The sequence below is a fragment of the Hermetia illucens genome, chromosome 2 (genome assembly GCF_905115235.1).
Source record: "Hermetia illucens chromosome 2, iHerIll2.2.curated.20191125, whole genome shotgun sequence".
NCBI classification, from domain to species: domain Eukaryota; kingdom Metazoa; phylum Arthropoda; class Insecta; order Diptera; family Stratiomyidae; genus Hermetia; species Hermetia illucens.
The window spans coordinates 166,292,751-166,317,348 of record NC_051850.1 but is presented as its reverse complement, the minus strand read 5'-3'; the positions used below and the strand labels follow the sequence as shown (position 1 = coordinate 166,317,348).

The 24,598-nt window shown below is 40.1% G+C and overlaps 1 protein-coding gene across 5 annotated transcripts in view; it reads left to right on the top strand.

Annotated features, from left to right (window-relative positions):
* Nucleotides 1–2,026: 2,026 nt before the first annotated feature.
* The window catches only part of LOC119649193, a 29,137-nt gene continuing 6,565 nt past the window's right edge, over nt 2,027–24,598 (top strand). The window contains exons 1-4 of one of the 5 annotated variants that reach the window (XM_038051229.1): nt 2,027–2,669; nt 23,366–23,567; nt 23,639–23,753; nt 23,899–24,054. In XM_038051229.1, coding sequence (XP_037907157.1) covers nt 23,487–23,567; nt 23,639–23,753; nt 23,899–24,054 — 352 coding nt within the window. In that variant the 5' untranslated portion in view covers nt 2,027–2,669; nt 23,366–23,486. The other 4 variants (XM_038051225.1, XM_038051224.1, XM_038051228.1 and 1 more) reach the window with 4 other exon arrangements.

The window sequence follows — 24,598 nt, the reverse complement described above, 5'->3', positions numbered from 1 at the left end:
TCTAAGGTATATCATGGAGCTTAACCTAACTTATCACTAAAGAAATAAATGTGTGAAAATATTTACAAATCGTTTTGGAGGAAAAGTCGAAAAAAAAACCTCCACTTGTTGAGCATATTTAAAAACAGGGTGGGACGGGGAGCGAAAGAGGATTGGGGTAGGAGGGGTGACATGCGGGAGAGGGAAGGGAATTAAAAGCTAGGAGGGGCGCTAATGATGGGTAGGTTTAAAAAATTGGGAGTCGGAGAAATTGTCTGTGTAGAAGACTACTCTACCTTAGGGATCGAAAAGACGGTTCTGTGATTGGAGGGATAAGAGGATCTGGGGAAACAGATGAGTCCGAAGAAGGTTATCTTCAACGATCTCTATTTGCACGGCTTTGGAGACAAGAGGATTGGGATGGGATTGACATTTGACCAGGAAGTTGATGGCATCGATACGTGGGGTTTGGCAGGACTCGTAGAGGATCTGGTTGGAAATGTACTTGGAGCGGTCTTCGTTTTTAAAAATGGTGGCGTAGTAGCGAAAGATCCTGCGCTCCTTAAGGCGGAATCGTTCCATTTGGGATGGGGAGCAATCAGACCAGAAAATGAAGCCGAAAATGAGGAGCGGGCGGATAAGCTGTTTATAACAAAACCGTGGGGATATTGCATTTAAGGATAGGGTACAAGGACCTGAACCTAGTGCCTTCGTTATATGAGGGACGTGGGAGAGGCGGGCGTTCATTGTCACTCCGAGGTAGGTGACTTCCTTCACAGTAGGGATGGGATCGTCGCGGATTTTAAGTGACAAAGATCTAATGTTGCTCCACATTTTCGGCGTCATTCTCATGTTTCCATGGAAGACAATGGTCTCGCAATTGGCATTTAAGGAGAGTTTCCAACGGGTGAAATAATGGTAAAGTTCGTCTAAATAAGCATGCAGACGTGCTTCACCGCGGGAGATGTCTTTGGTGGTGGTATACAGGATTAGGTCATCTGCGTATTGGAGGATCCGGATATGACACGGGTGGGTAGTAGGCTTCGGGATGTCTGCGGTGGACAGGGAGAAAAAGGTTGCAGAAAGGACTGAACCCTGGGGAATGCCGGCGGGGCAAGGATAGGACGAGGAAAGGTGCTGTTGGATGTTGACTGAACACTTTCGCCCATCTAGAAGGCTAAGAATTAGCTTACAGAGGTGCGGATGGATATTCAGGATTTCGAAGAGCTTATACGTGAGTCCATATGGAGTCGTAAGCTTTCCTAAAGTCAAGGAGACAGGCTATGGTGGGTATCTTCCGATTGATACCTAGAAGGATATCAGTCTTGAGAACAAGAAGTGCGTGCTCAACCGAGTGTTTAGTTCGGTTGGCGAATTGGAACTCGGGTAGAGTGTTGTTGGAAGTACAGTGCTCGGCTATGAGGGATTTGATGACCCGCTCCGCTATCTCGAATGAACTCAAGAGCGTTGTGAATATTTGCCTGATTAAATAATGCTATCGGACTCAATGCACATGTATCTCAAATGCCTACGCGATTAGTAGTGAAAACAATCTAAAGCTCCCGTTCTTGTCTTACCATGAAATCCATGCTGATAAGCTAATCTGAAGAAATTCTGAAAGGTCACTGCGATGTATCCGCTTGCGCACTTTGGATCTCAATTTCATCTGATAAAATATAAAACCGTTTGTCGTTCCTATTTAAGCTTTCCGATCCAATCTCATACCGCATAACATTCGGAAAATAATTCAAAATGAAAAGTTAACCGAAATTAATCATATATTGCTGAGTGTATGTAGATTTGAGTATAAAGGTGGCGTTAAAGTGGGACAGAATTACAAAAAAATACTCGATTCATCGTTTTTGATTAGCATGATCCGCTTTGATAGTAGATCACCAAAACACACCTTTTACCCGATTCAAACTTTTCATCGGGTCCCTAGACAAAAACTATAATACAATCAACGGAAATTTGGGAAGATTACAGCTCTCTGGGACAAACAAATTATGCATGAGACACAGAAGCGATCAGTTGACTCGATCAGTTTGGGTTTTGCGGTGCGATCGTCAGATACATACTAGATACCAGATACCAGATACTAGATAGCTAGATCTAACCGTCGAACTGATCTGTTTCGAAGGTCGTGCGAAATCGTCGAGGCATAGCTTCATCAAGTGCGACTGGCGGAGTGCACAAACGTGGGGCAATACCTGAGATGATAATTACGCGAGTGCATCCACTGAACGCTACTAAATGCAAGCAAACTCAATTAACATACGTATGAAATCATTGTTTACGCGATCTGCGAGTGTAGAGCGATAAAGTGTGGCGGGACTGCGCGAAAACCTGCAAACATGGGAGTCTAAACAAAAAAAACGAGATAACATTAAGATTGCAGGAATTACAGATAATTACGTATTGTTCCTACTGAAATTGAACTGAGAAAAAATTGTGTAATTAGAATCGTTTATAAAAAAAAACCGGTGTAGCCAGAAACCTCGTAGAAATTTGGAGACCCAGATTTGTCGAATATTTTAAGAGATGACGTGAAAAGTTATATTTCGAGCCCAATCAAATACCATTATTACGTGGTGTGTGGTTAGTGAGAAGGTGCTAAGTGCATGCAAGTTCGGGATTGCTACCATTATTTATTACTCGACGCTTGAGTTACATCATTATTTATTGCGGGGGTAAATAGATGTAATTTTTTAAGCATAACTATCCGGTGATTACGTAATTTGTTTGGTATTGTTACTCTGGTCGTTTTGAGTTGATACTTCGGTGCATAGTTTAGAAGTTTAGTTAACATTCTGGTGTGAATTTCGACAGTGCCCCCGAGGTCTTACATGGGAATTGACAAATAAATTGATTAATTAGATACTGTTTAGTGGCATTATCATCGCATACCTTCCGAATTGCAGGTACGTATCTTCCGGATAACGTAACTGAATATTATGGAAGTCGCTTTCCTTATAAATGTCAGCGAGCGCTTAGCTAAGATCAATTTGTGGACTTTCTTTATAAAGGTTGGTCTGAGGATTACGTCTGACCGTCGACTCTCATATATAAACATCTTTATTTGCTTCCCTTGCAATTTCTATTCTCTTTTTCGTTTTCACAATGACTTTCTAGATTCACCTTGAAAATGAAGAAAACCTTGAATTTCTTGTAGTATTCTTTTGGGTTTTTGATCGCATCGTGTTTCATCAATATGTATTGCCTCCAATTTTTTACCGACCTACTGCATTGATAAATCCGTAGTGTGTAGTTATTAGTAAAATGTGCGGTTTGTGCTCATTTGATTTAATTAGTTTACCGTCACTTGTATTCTGGGAAAACCTCTATAGTTTTGATACCATTATATTATTTCTCGGGATACCTAGTGGAAAGAAAACTGATCCTTTTTCTCTTAGTACGCGTTATTATGCATGTTGACCGAGGGCGAATCTAATAAAATACACGTATTGAGCCATAGGATAGATACTTCTTTGGCAATATACTACGAATCGTCTATAAGAGCTTCATGACTAGAGGAAAATTACAATCTTACAAGGTGATAAAAATCATGAAAGTTGTCTTTTTCTCAAAAGCGAATATATACGAGTATTTGCAGATATTGAGTAAATCTTAGTGGAGATAAAGAGATAAAAATGACAAAACACGGATATTTTGCTGACATTTAGATTCATATCCCACTTCCACAAGTGTTGAGTATGGGTAAGCAGTAGTCTAACACAAATTAAATATCACAAATGCCATTAAGCGTTTAAAGGTCTAGAAAGACAATGCAAGTAAGGCCATCTATTATAATTCACCAGCGAGTATGAAAAGAAAAAAGATTACAGAGCAATGACAACAAACTTGTTATCAGAACGTTCAGTATCTATTTACGTCAGGCTCACCTGGAGCAATGGCTGAGTAGGCTGAAAAACACAGGATTAACATCCTAATGATTCAGAAAAGCAAGTTCATTGGCCTGGCTTGAAGGCATGGGGAATGTATGGATTACACGGATTTGTTGAAGTATATGACGTTGTAAAAAAATGGAACAAATACGCTCGTCGTAAATTTTTGGAACGGCAATTTTGAAACACATTTCTCAGGAGCTGGCATAGAAAAACTTTGGATTCAGTGTCTGTCCGTTACACTAGATCTACTCCAAAAGGGCTAAAGTTACTGTCATGGAATATGGTGAGAGTATGGAGGCTCTGTAGCCCTTTATTTGCAGTGAGTAGCACTATTTTGCATTGAGTTCTCAAGGGGGTGAAGACATTTTTTTCGGGAATTGGTCATATGGGGACTCAAATGGAAGATTTTAATTAGTACTGTTCGGCTTGAAGTGCACTTCCCAGGCAGCATCCAAAATCCAATCTCGAGGCCAACAGGTGCATACAACCCTCAACCGAGAGACTGGAATCTGGCATGCAAGAGTAAAATGGGCATTTGACTCGTTCTATAGATACAAGTCTGCAGGTCCGGATGGCATCATTCCTGCGCTAGTAATAGAGGGAATGGATGCCCTGGGTCTACACATTCGGAATATATATCGCGCATGCCTAGCACACGTTTATATTCCAATTAAATAGTATAATGTGAAGGTGTTATTCATTCCTAAACCAGGGTACCCACCTACACAGACGCAAAAAGATTCCGACCGATCAGTCTAACGTCCTTTCTGCTAAAAGGACTAGAAAGACTAGTAGATCGGTTCATAAGGGATACACACATTCCTAAGTGGCCACTTCAGAATAGGCAGCACGCCTACCAGAAAGGCAAGTCCACGGACACAGCATTCCATGAACTTACGGCAAAAATTGAAAAGGCGATGTTCGAAAAGAAATACACCTTAGGTGCATTCATAGACATCGAAGGTAACTTCAATTATGCCTCATTCGCGACAATTTGTGATGCGACAAGACAGCATGGAATCGAACCGCTGCTAATCAGTTGGATCCTTCACATGCTGGAGTGGAGGAAATTCCTCATATCGTGCATTGAAGCAGGATGTCTCAGGACCTGCCCACAGGGAGGGGTTCTCTCTCCACTGTTATGTCTCTTGGTAATGGATACCCTGCTGCGGCTCCTGGAGTACAAAAAAGTCTTCAAGTAAGCATTTGCGGACAATCTAGTCGTAATAATTACCGGCAAGTTTGCGGACACAAAATGTGACCGCTTGAATGCAACTCTGCATGAAATCCACAGTTGGTGCCTCCGCAATGGACTCACGGTGAATGCTAGGAAGACTGGACTAGTTATGTTCCTTAGGAACCTATACTTTACCCACCTAAGCATGGGCGGAAATCCAGTAGGCGCAAACAGTCAAGTACTTAGGAGTACATTTCGTTTCCAAGTTAACGTGGAAGCACCATATCCAGGAACAATATCAAAAATCCTGCAAATTGCTCTGGTACTGTAGGAATGCGATAGGTAAGACCTAGGGACTTTCACCAAAACGGATATACTGAATGTATATATCCATAATAAAACCCATTTTGATGTATGCATGCTTCGTCTTGTGGCCAAGACTGAACTTTGCTGCGAATGCAGATTCAGAGACTTGGTTGCCTAAGTATTACTGGAGTAATGAGTATTACATACTGTGGCACTTGAAGCCATCCTAAATTTACCCCCCATTCACTTAGAGGTGAAACGGAAAGCAGCCAATGATGCATATAGACTCGATACCATTGGGGCGTGGGAAGGCGGCCGATCACACGGTCATGCGTCTATCTGGAAATTCCTTGAAAAACATCCGGTTGCCCTGATGCCGACCGATCATATGGTATCCAGATTCGTCTTTGAAAAGACATACACTGTCGTAATCACTGAAAGGGAAGAATGGTCGACAAATGGCCATGAGTCTTTTCAGATTACAGGCTTAACAATCTTCACCGACGGGTCAGTCATGGATGGTGGATCGGGCGCAGGGGTGTTCTGGGAGAATCCGATTATAAAACTGACCCTGGGGGGGTCAGTCATGGAGGGTGGATCGGGCGCAGGGGTGTTCTGGGAGAATCAGATTATAAAACTGGCCCGACCCCTCGGAAAAATGACCACCATATTCCAGGCGGAGATATACGCCATTTCATTGGCAGCAGAAGAATGTCTGCGACAAAAGTGGAGGAGTCGCATCATTCGAATCTGTTCCGACAGTCGGGCGGCATTATCAGTACTAAATGACAACTACATATCAAGCTAGTTGGTGTGGAGTTGTCATCAGGTGCTGTTGAAACTTGGCCGACTGAACGAAACATTCCTGATGCGGTTGCCGGGGCACTCTAACATCGCTGGTAATGAGGAACCTGACAGACCTGACAGACAGATCCATAATGGTGGGGCCAGAACCAGCTCTTGGAATCCGACCATCTACTGTCAAGTCTACTCTGAAGGGTGAAATTGCAAAGATTCACGCAGCCGAGTGGAGAAGTTTGAACTTTTGCTGGCAATCGAAAATCTTTGTGAAAGAGCCTAGGGCCACTAGAGCGGCATTTTTGTTATCCCTTAAGAAGTGGGATGAAAACGATAGTAGGGCTTTTAACGGGACACTGCTCCGACGAAATTGATAAGACTGACTAAGCTGACCCTGACCAATGTGCGAGGCCAGATAAAAGGAACATGATCACTCTCGAGATAATTCAACATCAACAACGGTCTAAAACAAGGGGATGCTCTACCATGCGTCCTCTTTAACCTGGCCCTGAAGAAATTGATTTACGATGCAGATTTGAAAGCGAGAGGCATCATCCTACCCTAGCGATAGCGACATTATGGGAAGAACAACCCGTGATGTTCAATCTACATCCAGCTCGAGCAGGCGGCGTGAGATTTCGAGCTGCACATTAATGAATGAGACGAGGTACATTCATTTATTGCCAAGGAACCCTCTTAAGTTCATAGGCTTATTGGTTCTCCTAGGCTTCCTTCTTTTCTGTGAGAAGTCGCTTCTCTTTTTGACAGAGTTCACGATAAGTCTATGTGGGTGTCCAGATCCTCTGGGACTGCTGCCGATATGCATTCCGTTGTTAATTTAACATAAAACTTTAATAGAAGTAATAAAAACTTGTTGTTTCTTTTCCTTTGGTAGGTATTTTATTCTTCCAAATACCGATATTTCGGGAACCACTTGTTCCCTTCATCAGTGCAAACAAGTTGAACTTGTTGAACTTGCAAGAATAAATATCCACAACAACGGAAAAGAAACAACAAGTTTTTATTATTTCATACTCTAATGTTGAGGATTAGTCTGTGCGATCACCAACCTCTCAAAAAAACCATCCCTTCTGCATAACCAGAGATCATACGACTCTAACTTTGCCACATTTCTGCGCTCTGCCTGCCCTTCCATACTCCTTGGATGCTAGAGCACGACACTTCCTTTCGCTACAATGTCCAATGGGATCATGCCCGCTATCACCACCTCATCTGACGTAGTTCTAAAAACGCGGCAAACTCTGAAAGCCATTATCCAATAAACTGAGTTCGCCTGCTTCCGTCTCTGAGAGTTTGCATGCGCAGCCGACCAACATTTGCCAACATTTTTGCAAATTCAGCGGCGACACTATCTGCCTTTTGACACGCAGGCTCTAGGCGCTGCCTGCTCAGTTTACCACCAATAATTGCGTCAAGGATTTGATAGTGGGCTAGAGAAAACCGTCTATCCATCGGCTTCTACCTTAACAATGTGCCTCTTTCTAGACAACCGCTTCCGTTTTTTTCATCCGCCAGGAACAGCCAGGAATTTCACTCTGATAAAACTTTAGTTTCTTAATTGTTGTTTATTGGAAAAGAGCACGAAACTTATACCACATTAGATAATTTGGATTGTAAAAATATACAAAATAGAAAGATTCGCAAACCACTTTCATTTATTAATAATTTAGTTTTCCATTTAAGTTGGTCTATTCAAAAACATGAATTACTCAGCTATTTCTCAAGCACCAAGATAGATTCTACTAGGAAAAGAGAGGAAATAACTTCTCTAATAGATCGAATAACTTTAATTCACGAGTGTGGTTATAAAATAGAATTAAAAACCATAAAACAATATAAAAATTAATACAACGTTTCAAACTTTGATTTAAGTGAGTGTTACTCGCCGCGGTTGGAGACAAAAGACCGGCTTATTTCCATGCGGTCCTTTCTGTCCCAACCAACGGCACTTTCTCACCGCTAATTCTCCACTCCCGTGGCGAGTTCTAAAGTGAGTGGAGAGTTCCGCGCCATCTATCCGTCCGCATCGGCAACATTTGAAATAAATTTCGAATGCTGCGGATCCTGCCGCGCCACAAAACCATCATCATACAAGGCGCTCCAATTTTCCTGGCAATTGAAGTCAAATATCGTTAAAGCCATACCAAGGACGATGTTCTTGAATTGCGTATGAATGTCAGTTGTTGGGGATTCGCTTCCAGGGCATCTGATAGTTGCATTTATTGTCACATCTATTTCCCTTAGGTCACAAAGGGCCTTGTTAGCGATCGCTTCAGCGTTTGATCTCACCAGATTGTCAGAGGGGATTCAAGGCCGTGTTACTATTAGTCTACGAGACGCCATACCAACGAAATGGAGATCTGAGTCTATATTGGATCTCTATATGTTTTGACATAATGAGGCGGAGATGTGAAGCGTTCGATTAGCACCTGGTTAATTTGGTCGAAAGTGTACCCATTTGGAGTGGCCAACGTATATTTACGATCAAACGAAGAGCGTAATCCAAAATCCGTTGTCATTGATAATTTGCACAGGCTATGGGTTCCTACGTATTGCCTGACTAATTTTGATATCATACATGGGGCTGGCTACGAGCCTTCGTTTTACGGCCATTTAGAAGGCATCCTTCCTCGACTCTACAGTGTCTTCTGTTGATGTTTTGAAATTTAACTCACGATGGCAGAATGCATAGCCATTCGCCAATGTAATCAATTTAGTCCAAACAAAACGAACAAAACAAATACGTATCTGCACGCTAAATGTTGGTACCCTAACTGGAAAGACCGAGGAACTCGCAAGAGCCCTTCGGAAAAGGTGCATTGATATCTGCGCTCTGTAAGAAACCCGATGGTCTGGTGCCAAAAGTTGCGACATTGAACGCGAACGCGGTAAAAATGGCTATAAACTTCTCTATTTTGGCAACCCACACACTCAACATGGTGTTGGCATTGCCATATCAGAGGGTTTCCATGATGCTATTAAGGAAGTCGAATGATTCGTTGATCGGCTGATGAAGTTCACCATTATATTAGCTGATCGTACTATTCACTCCTTCCCCGCGTACCCTGGCGAACCCTGGTGGCGAACGTATAATCGATTTTGCTCTTATGAATAAATGGTTCATCAAACGTTTATCTCATCTTCCTACATTTTATAGTGGGAACAGTAAAACGCAAATCGACTATATTCTCATAAGACACCGACATTTTACCACTGTCACTGATTGAAAAGCCGTTCCCTATAAGACGATTGCACTTGAACATCGGCCATTGATTGCCGTCCTGTGAATTAAGCCAACGATAAAACAGCAAGAGGAACGCACTGGCCCGCGGCGCATTAAATCGTTGCGATTTGGTGAGAAGAAAGAGGAAATAATCTCACTTACGCGATTACCAACCATTACGAATGTAGAAGAATCGTGGAACCAAATAAAAGTCATGATCCACAAAGCGGCCTCTGCAACTCTCGGGGTCACCAAGCCCGGTAAGCGGTACATCAACGGAGATACTTGGCTTTAGAATGATGATGTTGAAATGAAGGTCCGTGGAAAAACACGCCTCTACCACAAATTTCTCGATGACAAAACGCTGACCAATTGGCAAATTTATAAGAATGCCAACCAGGAAGCAAAGAAAACGATCGCTGTTACCCGAGATATCCATTATAAAGAGCTTTACGATAAACTGGACACTCGGGGTGACGAGAGAGATTTGTATTTACTTGTCAAAAGTCGACATCGACGTACACTGGATATCGAATACTTCTGGTGCGTTAATGACAAGAACGCTACTTTGCTTACCAACCGAAGGGCCACGACGGATAGATGGTGAGAATACTTCGAGCAAATTTCAACTGAAGGATTCGTTCATCCTCCACCTCCACAATCATTGTCGACATTTGGAGTAGTTCCACCTGTCAGCGCAACTGAAGTCGAGGAGGCAATAAAACGAATGAAATCGGGGAAAGCTACAGGACCTGACAACATCGCAACTGAGCTCTGGAAAGCGAAGAGCTGGGACCCAACACTGCGGCTCAGTGAATTCTTTAATCGGGTTATTCAGGAAGGAAGAACACCATCTGACTGGCAAGAAAGTACCACTGTTCCAGTATGGAAAAAGAAAGGTAGTCGAGCAGGATGTTCAAATTACCGTTCGATCCGGTTACTTTCCCATAACATGAAGATTTTTGAACGCATTCTTGACAACCGTATTCGCGAAGTCATTGAAATAATCGTGAATCAAGCCGGATCTGTCAAAAACTGCGGAACTAATAACGCAATAAACGCTGCGCGGTTACTCTCGGAGAAACATTTTCGGAAGCATGGCCCTCTTTACATTGCATTTCTGGATCTAGAGAAAGCCCTTGACCGTGTGCCACAAGTACTCATCTGGTATGCTTTATGACAACACTTAGTGCCAGAAGAACTCGTGCGCTGGGTTCAACTGCTCTACCACGATCGGCAAAGTAAAGTTCGGGGTATGGCGAGTGTATGAAAACAACTTCGTGTCTCGTGTTCATCAAGGAAGGGTCCTCTCACCACTCCTCTTTGTTCTTGTTATGGAAACCGTCATACGGGACATCAAACGTCAGCGCCCTACACATTGCTTTATGCAGATGAAGTTTGATCGACGTATCAACGAACGTCTCAAATTTAAAATTTACCGCAAACTCGTCCGTCCTGTCGCTCTCTATTCTGAGTGTTGGCCGACTATAAAAGACAATGAACGGCGTCTTGTGGTAATGGAGACGAAGATGTCGCGTTGGACTAGTGGCGTGACACGTTTTGATCACATCCGATATGAGGATATCCGCGATCGTTATGGGGTTTCACCGATCGTGGAAACATTGCGAGAGAGGCGTCTGCGATGGTATGGTCACGCAATTCGTGCAAACGAGAATTCACTTGCCAAGATTGGTTTGTACATCGAAGTCGATGGTAAACGACCAAAAGGCCGATCGAAACAACGGTGGCTTGATACGCTGAATGAGTATTTAAAAACTTCGAGATTGCACCCAGATCAGGCATTTGATAGAACCAAATGGCGAAACCGATTACGAGGAGCCGACCCTGCTTGTGAATGGGACAAAAGCTGAAGAAAAAGAAGAAGAGGTTTTATTTTATAGTTGACTAGAAAGTCTTGTTCGAACTAATAGTTTATTAGATAGACGGCTATAGACTATATACTATAGTGCAATCGTTCTTCTCTGAGAGACCGGTCCCTGTTCTCCCTGTCCAACGCATTTCTTGGAATGCATCAGTCTTATATTCGGGGTGGGTAACGACTAGAGGCTAAGCAGATTCTATTCTGTACAAATAACTTTTTGTCAGGTCTATTATTGTGCAGTCCGAGGTTTCTTTCATGGCTTCGTAATAAGTAGTTATTCCGGCTAGGGCTACCTAAAAGATCAGTTGGCACCATTTACTCCGTTCGTAGGCGTGGGGGAGTCTCCTCCTTCTTCTTTTCGTTAAGAAAGAATTCCTCATCCATGGAAGTGGAGGTAGGATTTGCTAGCAGAGCTTTTGGTGGTGATTTAGCAGGCATCTCCTAGATTTTTTTGCAGCAACGTGAACACAATCTACGCTTTCATCGTAGGACTCATGATTCTGTTTGGTCCTTTTTTTAAAGTGCTTCTTCTCATCATCGTTGCTACTTCAACTGCTGGTAATAGACATTTATAATGCTTTTTTGCGTTTATGTGGAATATTTAGCCCTTTCATTCTGTACATGAAATCGACTATTCCTCTTATCTTTGTTTTAGTATGCGTGATTCATGAATTATTCTCTAGACAAGATCGTCATTACACTAAACTGACTCACTCTACTCCAAACGACCTAATAATTCTAAGTACACTATAAAGTAGCGCAATATTTCAGATAATTTACATAGAAGAGAAGTAAGTACACGTGTCCACGACACGCATTCCAACGAAAGGGAAACAATTCGAATGAAGATTAAATGCCGAAAATAAGGCCTTCCATCACAGTCATGAAAGCAATTACCGCGTTGATCCATTGTATCAGACAATGAGCTTACTAATTATTACTTGTAAATATTTTGATTCTTCAACATCAAATAAAATTCATTGTTTCCACGAATTATATAATCATAAGTCAATTTTGATGAATTATCCAAATATATTCTGAAAAATGGTTGCGTCATTCGCAGCACAACGATGCGGTTGAAAATGAATAAAGGTTGAACGGAAGAGTAATTTTTGCATAAAAAATTTTTGCAAAACATTCATTTTCACTCTTGATTAGCATGTTCGAGCCTCTGCTGTTAAGAGCGATGAGAAAGTTTTTTATAAGCCAATATTACTATTATTTCCCGATTGAATTGACCCAAACCGGCCGCTTGATATAACCTTGTATTAGGTGATGTCGGAATCATCCAGTGCATGCACTAACGGAAGATGGAATTCTCGGAGATTTTTGGGAAACCTGAAGTTGGCTTGACAAAATGTTCGAAACGGGGAAAGCTGAACATAGTTAAAAAGTTAAGTTAAATTAATCACGGCCAACAACAAAATACCCGAGTACGCCAGAGCCATTCTATAACAACACTTAACTCTGGTTGTATCATATATAGCACATGCTTATACGTACCTATGTAACACATCTCGAACCTGAGATCGCACAGGAACTTGATTTGTTTGATTTAAATTTTAAATTGACCACCGCGAATCATTTTTATCACTTATTCTCATTTCCTCAACCAATGGCCATTGTATGGAACTACTTACTGGAAAAAATGGGGCTAATCAGAAAAGTTTCTATTATGTATGTATTATTTATTGCAGCCACTTTTTGAACTCATATTCTTGGAATTTACAATAATTCAATGTCTTTGGAAATTTTATAAATTAAATCAGGTGAAGTGTTTCTCGAAGATTGATGTTCTAATTTTTGGAATGGATGCAGTGCACCATCATCACTGCGGAATGCACTACGGATTGATTTATGCATTGATTTCATCTATTTTGTATGGAATTTTATTTAAATCCGTTAGCTAAGATTATTTGTTGAACTGATTTTGGGATTTATTCTAAGATTTGAACCTACTTAGAACAACGATTCCGAGCTATTCAAACCTTGTGACCTCCTTTAAAAAACAAAATTCTGATGTGATTTTGAATGTGAATTAATATCCATCACAAGAACAGAAGGTGAAATTCCCTAGGCAGGTTTTGGATTTTTATGGATTTTCGATATAAATAGTCAATATCTGCATATTGGCTTATATTTAGCTACAACCAACATAGTTTTATTGCAATGGGTGTAGCCGATGCGACCTTTTCTGTATTTTGGTGCAGTTCCAAAAACCTTGTTGAAATTGGTTCACTGCCTGTCTGTTTGCCTTTTGCTTGTCTTAAAAAGACACGTGCCAGGTTGCAAAAGTGTGTGGGATTCCCTAACGATCTACTAAAACCACCCCCACTTTCTCTTTTTTTCCTCTCCGCGGAATCGCCTCAAAGCATTACTTCGCGGAGAGAACTAGCGACTAAGTCCTCCATTCTTCGCACCTGCTTGCGCGCACCGCTTTCCCAAGTTCCGCTTGAATCCTTTTATCATAATTGCGGAGTCCACTGTACACAGGTTTCCCTCTGACTTCAACGCTTCCTTGACGGGCTTATGTTGATTTTCAGAAAGTTTTCTAGACTCTTCCTCTCTGACCAGACCAGACTGCAAATAACCGGGCCGAGAACACATCCTCCAGGAATTCTCCCGGAGCATATGCTCTCAAAGGGCCGTCCCGGTTCCCATGGTACCAGATAACCTCCGGTGAGGTTTCGTGGCAAGAGCCATTTCAGATGAGTCCCTTGCAGACTCGGGTCTGATCGCCTTCCTCAAGTACGTAGGGACGAACCAGACAGACAGGGGAACTTGACATGCTCCACTCCACTACAGTGCGCGCAATTTCTATATACGCACCCCATATATTGCTCGTTGTGACTATATAGAAGCCTTGAGAAATATAAAATTTATATGATAGTAAATGTATCTTTATTTATGTTTAGAATAACAAAAAAAATTAACAAAATACATCTTAATTTTTTTTAAATTACCAAAAATTACATTTTTACTGCGCAATTTCTATATACGCACTTGCACTTTTAAGCTTATTGAAATAAATAAACGCATATTGACTAGTTACTAATATTTTGTTTTGCACCCATTGGACCTTATGACTTCGAAAATTCGATTTGGCGTTGAGGCTATTAAATTAAAGTATTTTCTTTGATTTGGTCCTAGCATTCTAAAACTTTTGTCATTAACTCAAGTACGGAGCTAAATTGGCGTTCATTCGCATAGACTTTCCTTGCAAGCATCCCCCATATATTCTCTATGGGGTTAAGATCAGGACTTCGTTGGGACCACTGCAAATTTTTTATTTGTTTGTCATTTAAAAATGATTTCGTGTATGCAGTAGCGTGTACCGCGGCGTTGTCAAGTTGGAAAATCCAGTCAATGTTATTATTCTTATCTAAATGCGGCATCAAAATGGCTTCCAGAAGCTCAGTATAAATTACTGAGTTCATTTTGGTTGGTACGATTCCCTGTCGAAGGTTACCGGGAAAAGAAAATGCCCCCCAAACCATAACACTGCCGCCTCCAAAGTTGCGACTCATTCGAGGAGTTTCTTTTTTTTTAGATCGTGCCAAAATGCGCTAAATCCAGCTGGGCCGTAAAGCTTGAATTTTTTCTCTTCCGAAAAAATTACTGCCTTCCATTTTTCATCCCATTTCATCCACGATCTATCAAATTTGAGACGAGCCTTATTATTTGTCAGTGTTAAATGAGCTACTTTAGCAGGTTTTTTATAGTTAATGAAGTTATCAGTAAGGAAAATATGTTGCAACCATCTCTTTTTAATAGGAACAAGGAATTTCGGCATAATCTGGAACGAAACAAATTGTATTTCTAGTAGCTTCCTCTTTAATCAGGGCGATTTCTCTTTTCGCGATTCTTTTATTTTCACGCGGATGCTTTTTTGTACCATATTTGCCCTTTAATCTAAAGAAATTCCGCACAACTCCGTCGGATCTACTAATTTACCTCAACATCGCTGTCATTGTGCGACCCGAATCTTCCATTCTGGCAAATTGGGCTTTTTCTTCTTCGGCTAACACTTTTCCACGAGGCATCACTATAATCTAAGCTAAAAAAGTTAAAGTTGAGCACCGTTTTACGTAGAACACTACAACATTTCACGTCACTACAAAAACTACAAAAAAAAAACTTTTCAAAATTAATTTTATAGACGTTTTAGCTACCTGCATATATAGAAATTGCGCACCTGCAAATGATCGCTTTCGATCAGAAACAAAATATCGTACAAAATTTTTCCGCTAAACTAAATGCCGCTGTCATAACGAATTCTTAGGAAACCTAGGAAATTATATTCCCTTCAATTGTTTCACACAATCTTGGCATTCTATGCATTTTCTAAGAAAAAGAGGAAAAATGTGACTGCGTATATAGAAATTGCGCTCACTGTATATGGGCAATCGAAGTGTGGTTCCAGCAACCCCTCTGCGAGTCATTCCACAATTGCTGCCACCTTTGCAACGAGTCCCGTCTTACCGCCTTTCGGAATTTTGTTTTCTTTTCAGATGGATTCGCCTTCGCCCTTCGTTCCACAAGATCAAGCTGAACTATCTCCGACCACTCTTTAATGGCGCTGATGGCTTCGCTAGTATACATTTCAACATCTTCAGGTTATTTCGCGACTAGATTATCTGCAGAACGGATTATCATGGCCTCCTTTGACACAGGACGGACAAGGGCTCCTCTGTACATCACATTCCACAGGAGGTTCCAACACTGAGCTCTGTGGCACTCCGGCTGTGACGGTGTACTACCTAGGTCCTTCATCCGTATCATACCAAAGTGTCCTTTGAAATAATAAAAACTTGTTGTTTCTTTTTCGTTGGTGTGAATATTTATTCTTGCAAATACCGATATTTCGGGAACCATAATATCGGTATTTGCAAGAACCACAAGTGGTTCCCGAAATATTGGTATTTGCAAGAATAAATATTCACACCAACGAAAAAGAAACAAGTTTTTATTATTTCAAATAATTAATCGTTGTAAAAGAGGGGTGCAACATTTTTTCTGTTGAATATAGTCATGTACTCTTCGAAGCAGATATTCGTTTTGACTTTGGCTGCAAAGGGGACGAGTGCGGGGGCCTGAAAGGAGATAATTACTTGAATAGCCCATTCTCTGGAACTACCCAACCAAAGAATCTGAAACAAATTATGGTGATCCATGAACATAGTTCCTAGGCCTCAAAATACTCTTCGTTACGATATCTGCTCAAATAAAATTTATAATACTATTTTTTTATATTTTAAAAATTTACTGCGAACCTCCCTTAAGTTCATCCTAGATCCATAAAATGTTGTAGCAGAAAGCATCATACTAGAAAGTTTGCTGGAAATCCTACTATTATTAATGAAGTTATAGTTGGCCAAATTTGCTGCTTTCGGGTCAAATAACTAACCATAATAGATAAAATGTGAATACCACATCGACTTGAATATCGGGTACATTTAGCTAAATATTCTTAATGGAAAATTACCAAAACCTTTCATGCCTGAAACTTTGAGATTCCGGCTTCCAGCCTTTCTTCAATTTCCATTGATTTTGACTTGCCTTATAAGAAGTTTTTCCTATAAATGATGTCTGTAATTACCTTTTGGGGTTTAACCTTATAACTAACAATATGCCAAAAATTCAGAATTTTCCAAACTAACTTCAAAACTTTCCAAACTAACCAACTTTCGAGACTCTTGCAAATCTATTTCACAGTTTTCCATTTCAAATTCAGACTTTTCCATTTCCAATTCAGGATTTTTTCAATATTTTACTATAAAGTTTTATACCAACTTTTTGTGACTGGATGAAGCTGGGTTTGTTTGAAAAAAAATCTGAATGGCTCATCAGTTTTCTATCATAGTGAGCGACCGAAAGCAGCTTTAATTGAGGGTGTTTTATATGAAAAAAGATTCAAAAGGATGTTCTTGTCCTTCAATTTGGCGCTCAGAGGTGGCGGCGAGGAAGACGAGGCAGCACCCCTGTTGGCCAAACCAAAACCAAGTGGCCGAGGAGATCCTCTATAGTTGTAGCATCGAGACACGCTACATCGCTTTGGTTTGCTGGTCGTAGCTTTGTACTGATGAAGGGAGTAAGTTGCTCCCGAAATCTATATATATACACTATAAAATAAAATTGTAGTTTGGAGTAAGCTTCTGGTCTATCAATTTTAGACTTAACTACAAATAGAAGACAATATCTAACCTCTTGCTGGTCGTGTTCCAAAGGCCTAATTAGGGTGATCAAACCACAGTCTGCACGGAGACTCATCTGAAGTGGCTGTAGGTCACGAAACTTTTCCAGCACCATGGTAACCGGGATAACTCCTGAATTCAAATGTTTCAAATGTTGCTAATTCTGGCCCCATAGTCCGAGTTTCATGGGGGTGTGGTTATGTTCAAACGAACAGAGACTTTTGGCCTTGCATCCACCAGTATGAATACTGAGCCATGCACTCAGTATATGCTGATACCGTTGGGCTTGGCTCAGCAGGGCTCTGATTGTGGTCACAAAGTGAATCCGCATCTTAACAAGACTGGAATTAAGGTGAGTACTCATGTAAATCCACAGAAACGTAACTGGTCTTCCCTTTGAAGCACTTGGATAATCAGGAACTGAGTCATTCTTGATTCAGCGGTGAAGAATTCTGGATCACAACTTCATAACAGATCGCCGGCCTTTCATCCTGCGGTATTTGGAGTCCGCTAAATTCCTCTTGAAGTTCAACTTGCGTGTGTCTGCTACGAATTAATTTACGGCTCTACAATCGCCAAAAAGTATTTATAATTTTTTTAATCCGTCGGGATTATATTTTTCCTGCTCAGTGAAGTTTTTGCCTAAATAATGGTTTTATGAGGATCATTTCAAATATGCTTTAAGATGAATTTCTTGTAACAAAGATTTCAATCTACGAATCAAAATACGTTCGAAGAAACATTTCTGATTATTTGTTTTTATCAATACGCTTTCATCCGGTCCACGATTAAATTTTCATAAATATTCTTTTTCGAATTATTTTATGGCATTGTTTGAAATTGCCCCCATATAAGCTCTATCATGTTTTTTATGTTTATTAGAGAGAGTGAAACAATAACACTTCAGGTTTTTGCCATACTACGTGCAGATTGCGCGAAAAACTTAACATGAAAGGCTTTTTGGAGAAATTACGATTAGCGGTGAACAAGTTGCTGATAAGGCTGTGGCGACCTTGGCCGGGAAGTAACATTTATATGTATCATACGTCTATGTATATTTGAATTATGATAAAAAACTGAGATGGAGTAAATGCTGGAGATGTAGGAATTTCACTATGATATTAATAAAAATGTCATTGGATAAGTTCAAGGAGGCTTAATTAATTATATGAAGGAATGTCAGTCGCTGTGAAGCTCCAAGAAACGTTGATGCAGCAACCGAAATGAATATAATTCGTTGGTTTCTTTAGAAATTATATGTTGTTTCGACGTTCACAGATTTCAGTGTTAATTCTTTAGCGATATTAAATTAGTAGATTAACGGAACAACAAACAACCTCCTCCCCGCTTTTTGATAAAGTAGTTCCTATGTTGAGAATTTCGGGCGCGTAGTAGTTCCATATGTAACGTAGCTAGAAAATCAATTGTGCATTATTTCTTAAGACTCGCTCACATGATAAAAGTTTGCTATCTCGAGTTCGGTGCGGATTTGGATAGAACACTTACGTAATATCGACTTTCATGATGTCATGAGCAATTTAAATTTGGTTTTTTTATTCTTAAATTAATTTATTTATTCGACAATTTCGAAGATATTTATTTTTCGTGGAGATACAAAAAAAAAAATAAAGTAAAATAATAAAGCACATCGCTAATGATCCCTAATGATGTTTTCCCAACCCATGCATCACATACATGACACTATCACCATAGTAAATGCGGGAGATTTTTCATGCACAAGTGATTGAAGAATATCGAATATGCGCAATGCTTTTCTTCCAGCATTCAAATTCAACCAATGCGTCAGGAGACGAATCTCCTGTATGTAATCTGCTTGTTATGGTCTACTATATTCCTTGGTTGATCCACAATTAGGATAAAGACCAATTAAAGTACGAGACAAATAAATTGAAAGATTCCCCATTCGAAATTATTGTTGATCGTCGATTAAGTGATATAAATTCGCGCATGGTTGGTGGAGATAGCACTGCTAGTCCCGGGGCTTTCATGTAGTTGGTATTATGTTTCCTATTCCTCTGCAGTGTCTTTGTTGTTTTGTTGTAGTTAATGATATTCGGAACTTGTTTTCCGTCCAGTAATCATTACTGGAACAGCCTCCTATAAAGAACCCTACGATGAACTGGGGACTTAGGAGAGCAATAGAGATCTGTATTGACTTGTCAAAAGAAGGTCGAACATTTCTGCTGTGTTGATGACAAGGACATTGCAATGCTTATCATCCAGTGAGTTGCAATGGAAGGATTTGCGCATCCATTTGTAATTCCACCTATATGTGACCTCGAAATTGAAAAGGCAATCAAGTAAAAGAAACTAATGAAGGGAAGCAACTTAATGAGTCTTTTAATCGAAAGTTTGAGGAGAATGGAACACCATCTGATTCTTATTCATAGAATTTGTTATCTCATTGACACCGTCGTCGAAGGGATATTTTTGGGGTGGCTTGAAACTGCAAAACCCTTCTTTCCCTTCTGTGCGCGGATGTAATTGAAGGTTTGTTGCTATTCACCGATCATTCAACGGGATACCCAGCCCTTGTCGAACAATTAACGTTGTTGTACTATATTGTTATAATATTAGCATCTTTAATTGAGGACTGTTCATTTCTAATTACCATTACTAAATTACAGTGGCTAACCAAGCACAGCAGACTGAGCAATTACATATAAATAAATTTAGGAGTGTCACGAAGCATTACTTTTTGCTCTTGACTCCCAAAGGAGCTGCCTTTCCAATGCAGTTTCTTTTATTTTTCCTTCAGGTCTTGTGACACTGCGTCAAGTTTATGCCACTTCTTCAACTTTTACCACCTTTTCATCTGCGGCGCACTCTTCAAGCATACGCTATACTGGTCCATTCATTGAAGTTGAAAATTGAGTGCGACCTAGCATTGCGTGGCGCAAAACAGTGAAGGTAGGGTGGAAGCCTCTCGAAAAGTCATGAGCTGAAGCACATTGTCAGCGACCGATGGTAGTGATCCGTAGGTGTAAAGTGAATTCAGTTCCTTCAGAGCACATAAATGTACATATAGTAGATTACGATTGTGTGTTGAGTTTAAGGGTCACTCCCCATACAAGGGAATGGTGTACATTTTTAAAGTTTTGTGTAAACTAAAACCTTATTAAAATCGGTTTACTGTTTGGCTGTGTGTCCGTCACAAGCACTTTTCACCAAAACCAACTTTTTCAGATTAACCAGAAAACCCCCTTAGCTTAGAGAATATATATCGCCCATAATACTGGAGTTTCACGGAACTCTAGTCATTAGTGTAAAAATTATAGCAGTTCGAAGTTAAGAAATTCCTTTTTAAAGTTTTGTGTAAAACAAAACCTTATGAAAATGGATTCACCTTCTGTCTGTCAGGCCGGCTATATAGCTGTCTGTCACACACACACGCATTATCTCCGAAACGGTTATACGGATTGACACGACATTTGGTGGGAAGTCAGAAACTGTAGACGCCCATGCATACAGTGAGTTACATCGTTCTACGTAGAATTTAAGGGAAGGTCCCCATACACGCAAAAGGCAGGTGTAAAATGTGTTTCACCGAATGTAGTCATGTCATCAAATGAAAGCTCTCGATTAGTACCAGAAAACTGGTCTCAGTTTTGACATTTAATGCACAAGCGGGGAGGACCGGGGCTGAAAGTTAGTAAATTTTTTCATGGATCCATTCTCAGAACCTACCCAACCGAAAAATCTCCAAAAAATCACGAAGCTACCACTATACCCACTATTATTAACAACAGTGCAAATCCTAAAACTATGCATGTCAATTGCAGGCGAAAGCGAATGTCCATGTCCACCCGTGCATGTTGCGACATCTGCAAATGTCGTGGCACTTTTGAACCGACTTCTCTGTGAATTACGAATGACGTAGCGTTATTTACGAACTGTCATCTTCCTCAGGTAGTTCCATTTCATATCCTTTTGTGATGTAGTAGAATGCATTCATTGAAACCACCACTTAGTGATTTTATGGAAATCTTGACGAATTTTGACAATCGAAACCATAGGTAGCGTGATATTGCCATTCAAGAGAACATGATATTACCAAAAAAAGTACTGAAAAGTACTGCAAAGTACCTATTTAACTAAAAAAGTATTGAAAAATGAAACAAAACTACTGACGTACTGATGAATTTCAAAAGGTACTAAATTTAGTATCTTTAGTATTAAAAAGTCAACACTGAACAGGACTCGGTCTTAGAACTTTTCTAGCTAAAAAATCATAATAATGAACCTAAATGAAATTGAAATTTAGCCCTAAAAATACATCAATTTAGTTGGAATTGTATTAATTTGGTTATGAATTTAGCTGGAAAAAACTAAATAAAGCAAGGGTGACGTCTTATTGCTATGCAAAGGGGCAAAATTTTCCATTTTCCGTCATGTCGCAGAACCAATAAAGCGTTCATTTATCGAGGAATCATGAGACAGAACCAAAATGCGCACATTCGACATGCTATACTAAACTTAGTGTTATTAATAATTGAACCGGTTGAAGACGGCTTCTAGGGTGTTGAACCGCAAGATTTTGATTCCGTATCTGCACATTATAAGGAGAGGGGCTCGAGGGAATTTTCAATTTTCCTCGATTTCGACCATTTTGTCTGGCGCCAGATTTTTCGCGATATCTCGCGTTTGTGGCGTTATAGCATGAAAATTCTTGCATTCCCAGAATCTGGGCCGCCTTTCCTTTCGATCGAGGTATCGTTCGCGCGAATCCGACGATTTTGAATTTTTGGTCATTTTGTCGACCGGGGGTCGTGGAAATTTTCAATTTTCCTCGATTTCGGCCAGTCTGTCTGATGCCAGATTTTCCGCGATATTTCGCGTTTGTGGCATCATAGCATGAATATTCTTGCATTTCCGGAATCTGGGCCGCCTCCCCTTTACTTGACCAGAATATAAATCCGTAAGAACGTAACTTCACACTCTGTGGAACTGAGAGGAAAAGTGGGTTGAATACGGCAAACTTGATCTTCCGAACTAAATTCTGTGAGTCATCCTAAAAAGTGAAGAGTCATGTAAACGTAATTGCATATTATTGGTGAATTTTTCCGTTTTAGATAAGCCATTTTATGCTATGATTTCCTCATTTATTTATAGTCGCTTTCAATAGGTCGAATCATGATGATCAAATAGCAGAAATAACAATACTGATTTGGAAAGCCCGAGATCAATCTAATCATAAATTTTCATTAACTTAATCGTATTCAACTACAAATAAATTCACTGTGAAATTTGTGCGAATGCATGAATTATCTGTGATAAAATAAATGATAGGGAAATTCAACGCCTATCTTCTATGCCACCATTATCACTTGATCGGTAACCTGCGCAAATAATGCATGTGCATTTGTTCCGATTCGGGAAAACTTGACTGATGAAAAGTAACTTTCCGTTTTTAGCTTCGGAAATTTCTACCATGGACGGCTCTAAAATGAATACTGCATAGGCCTGTGTTTACTAGAACTAAAATACCAAGGTGAGATGGTGACGTGCATTACCCCATCAATATCAACCGTCAGTTGATTCAACCTGTGGGTTATCTTATCTATGTGTGGCCAAAATATAGATACATATACATATTGAAAAGAAAGATATCGATGGAAAAAAAACCAAAACAATTTGAATGTTCAGGAACTTTTAGTCCAGCAGTAAAGCTTTGGTACAGGTGTCGTAATTTCAGTTCGCTTCGCTGTTAGGTTTTGTGGGTGATTGGTCCGGACCGTTCGCCGCAATGTCGGTTCGTCCAGTGCGATTCCAAGTTTATTAGTCAGTCTAAGAATCTGAACTAACGTTCGATCAGAGATTCGAGAGTTATACATTGAAATTTACTTACCCTTTTAGACCCGGACACCAGTTGCATATTACAAGGACCCACCGAATTCATGGGAAGCTAAGTAGGAGGAGCTTGTCAGATAGAATAAGTTGCAGTCTTGTGGATTCAATTGAATAAGCCTATGCCAATATGCCGAAATTCCACAGAACGATGGACACGCCTAGTAATAGGAAATTTTCTAGGATTGCAGTCATAGGGTCCATAACGATGGTGAGTATAGAGCTCTTCGATAAGGAGACTAAAATTCAAAGTCAGTAACCCCACAATGTACACTTTTTCAGCTTCAAGGAGCACTGTATCTTGTTTTATCTATCTGGGCGCTACTGGCTATCGAATGCCAGTTCGATATGACTTCAACCAATTTGGGGACCATAATGTACTTTATCTACTTTCGAAGTATGTATTTTATCTACTTTATCATTCTTAAGATTTTCATATCTTTCCTCTCCATTTTTTTCGCTTTTCGAATGCTATTTTGATATTTTAGTAAAGGAAACATGAATTTTGAATTAATAACTGAATTGGTGGCGTTTTATTACAGATAGTGCTTGCACGGAAGTTATATGGTCTCGATCATCGTACCAGGATGTTGCAAACCTACCAAAAGTAACCTTTGTGGCGGAAAGAACAGAAGGACTAGTTATCTTTTATATAGCCATTAGCTTTTTGTGGGTATTGACATCGTTACTAGTGATAGGTAGGTATCTTGCTTTTAGTAACTTTATCATTAAGTGTTGTGGAAGCCATAGGGCTGTCAGTCCGCATTTTGCATTGTCATATCTACCCTTATTTCTGAACATGGACGACAGAGTGAAATGTGTTAAAAGTATATTTGCTTTTCCTATACGCGTTATCATCTGGATTGAGATATTCTAAGTTATTATTTCAAATGATATTTGTGCCAAATCATGTTATTGTGTGTTGAGGTTCAAAACAAGTGGTAAGCTGTGAGTCACATTCTATGAGTATTCCTAGCTGGTATAGGGGATGTTTTTTTTCAATATAATCTTCGATATTATCGTATTTCGACATCTGTTGGTTAGTTACAGGCTTTTGCCTAGTATGATAAGGGCGTCCGATACATAGATTGACTTACTCCTCGCACAGTATCAGTTTGTCGATACTGGGACATTGCCATCATAAACTACGCAAATAATTCATTCTACCCCTTTGGTATCGTATATATTCAATAAGCCCAGTAAACACCACTGCATCAGAAGATTTATATATCCAGTAATCCT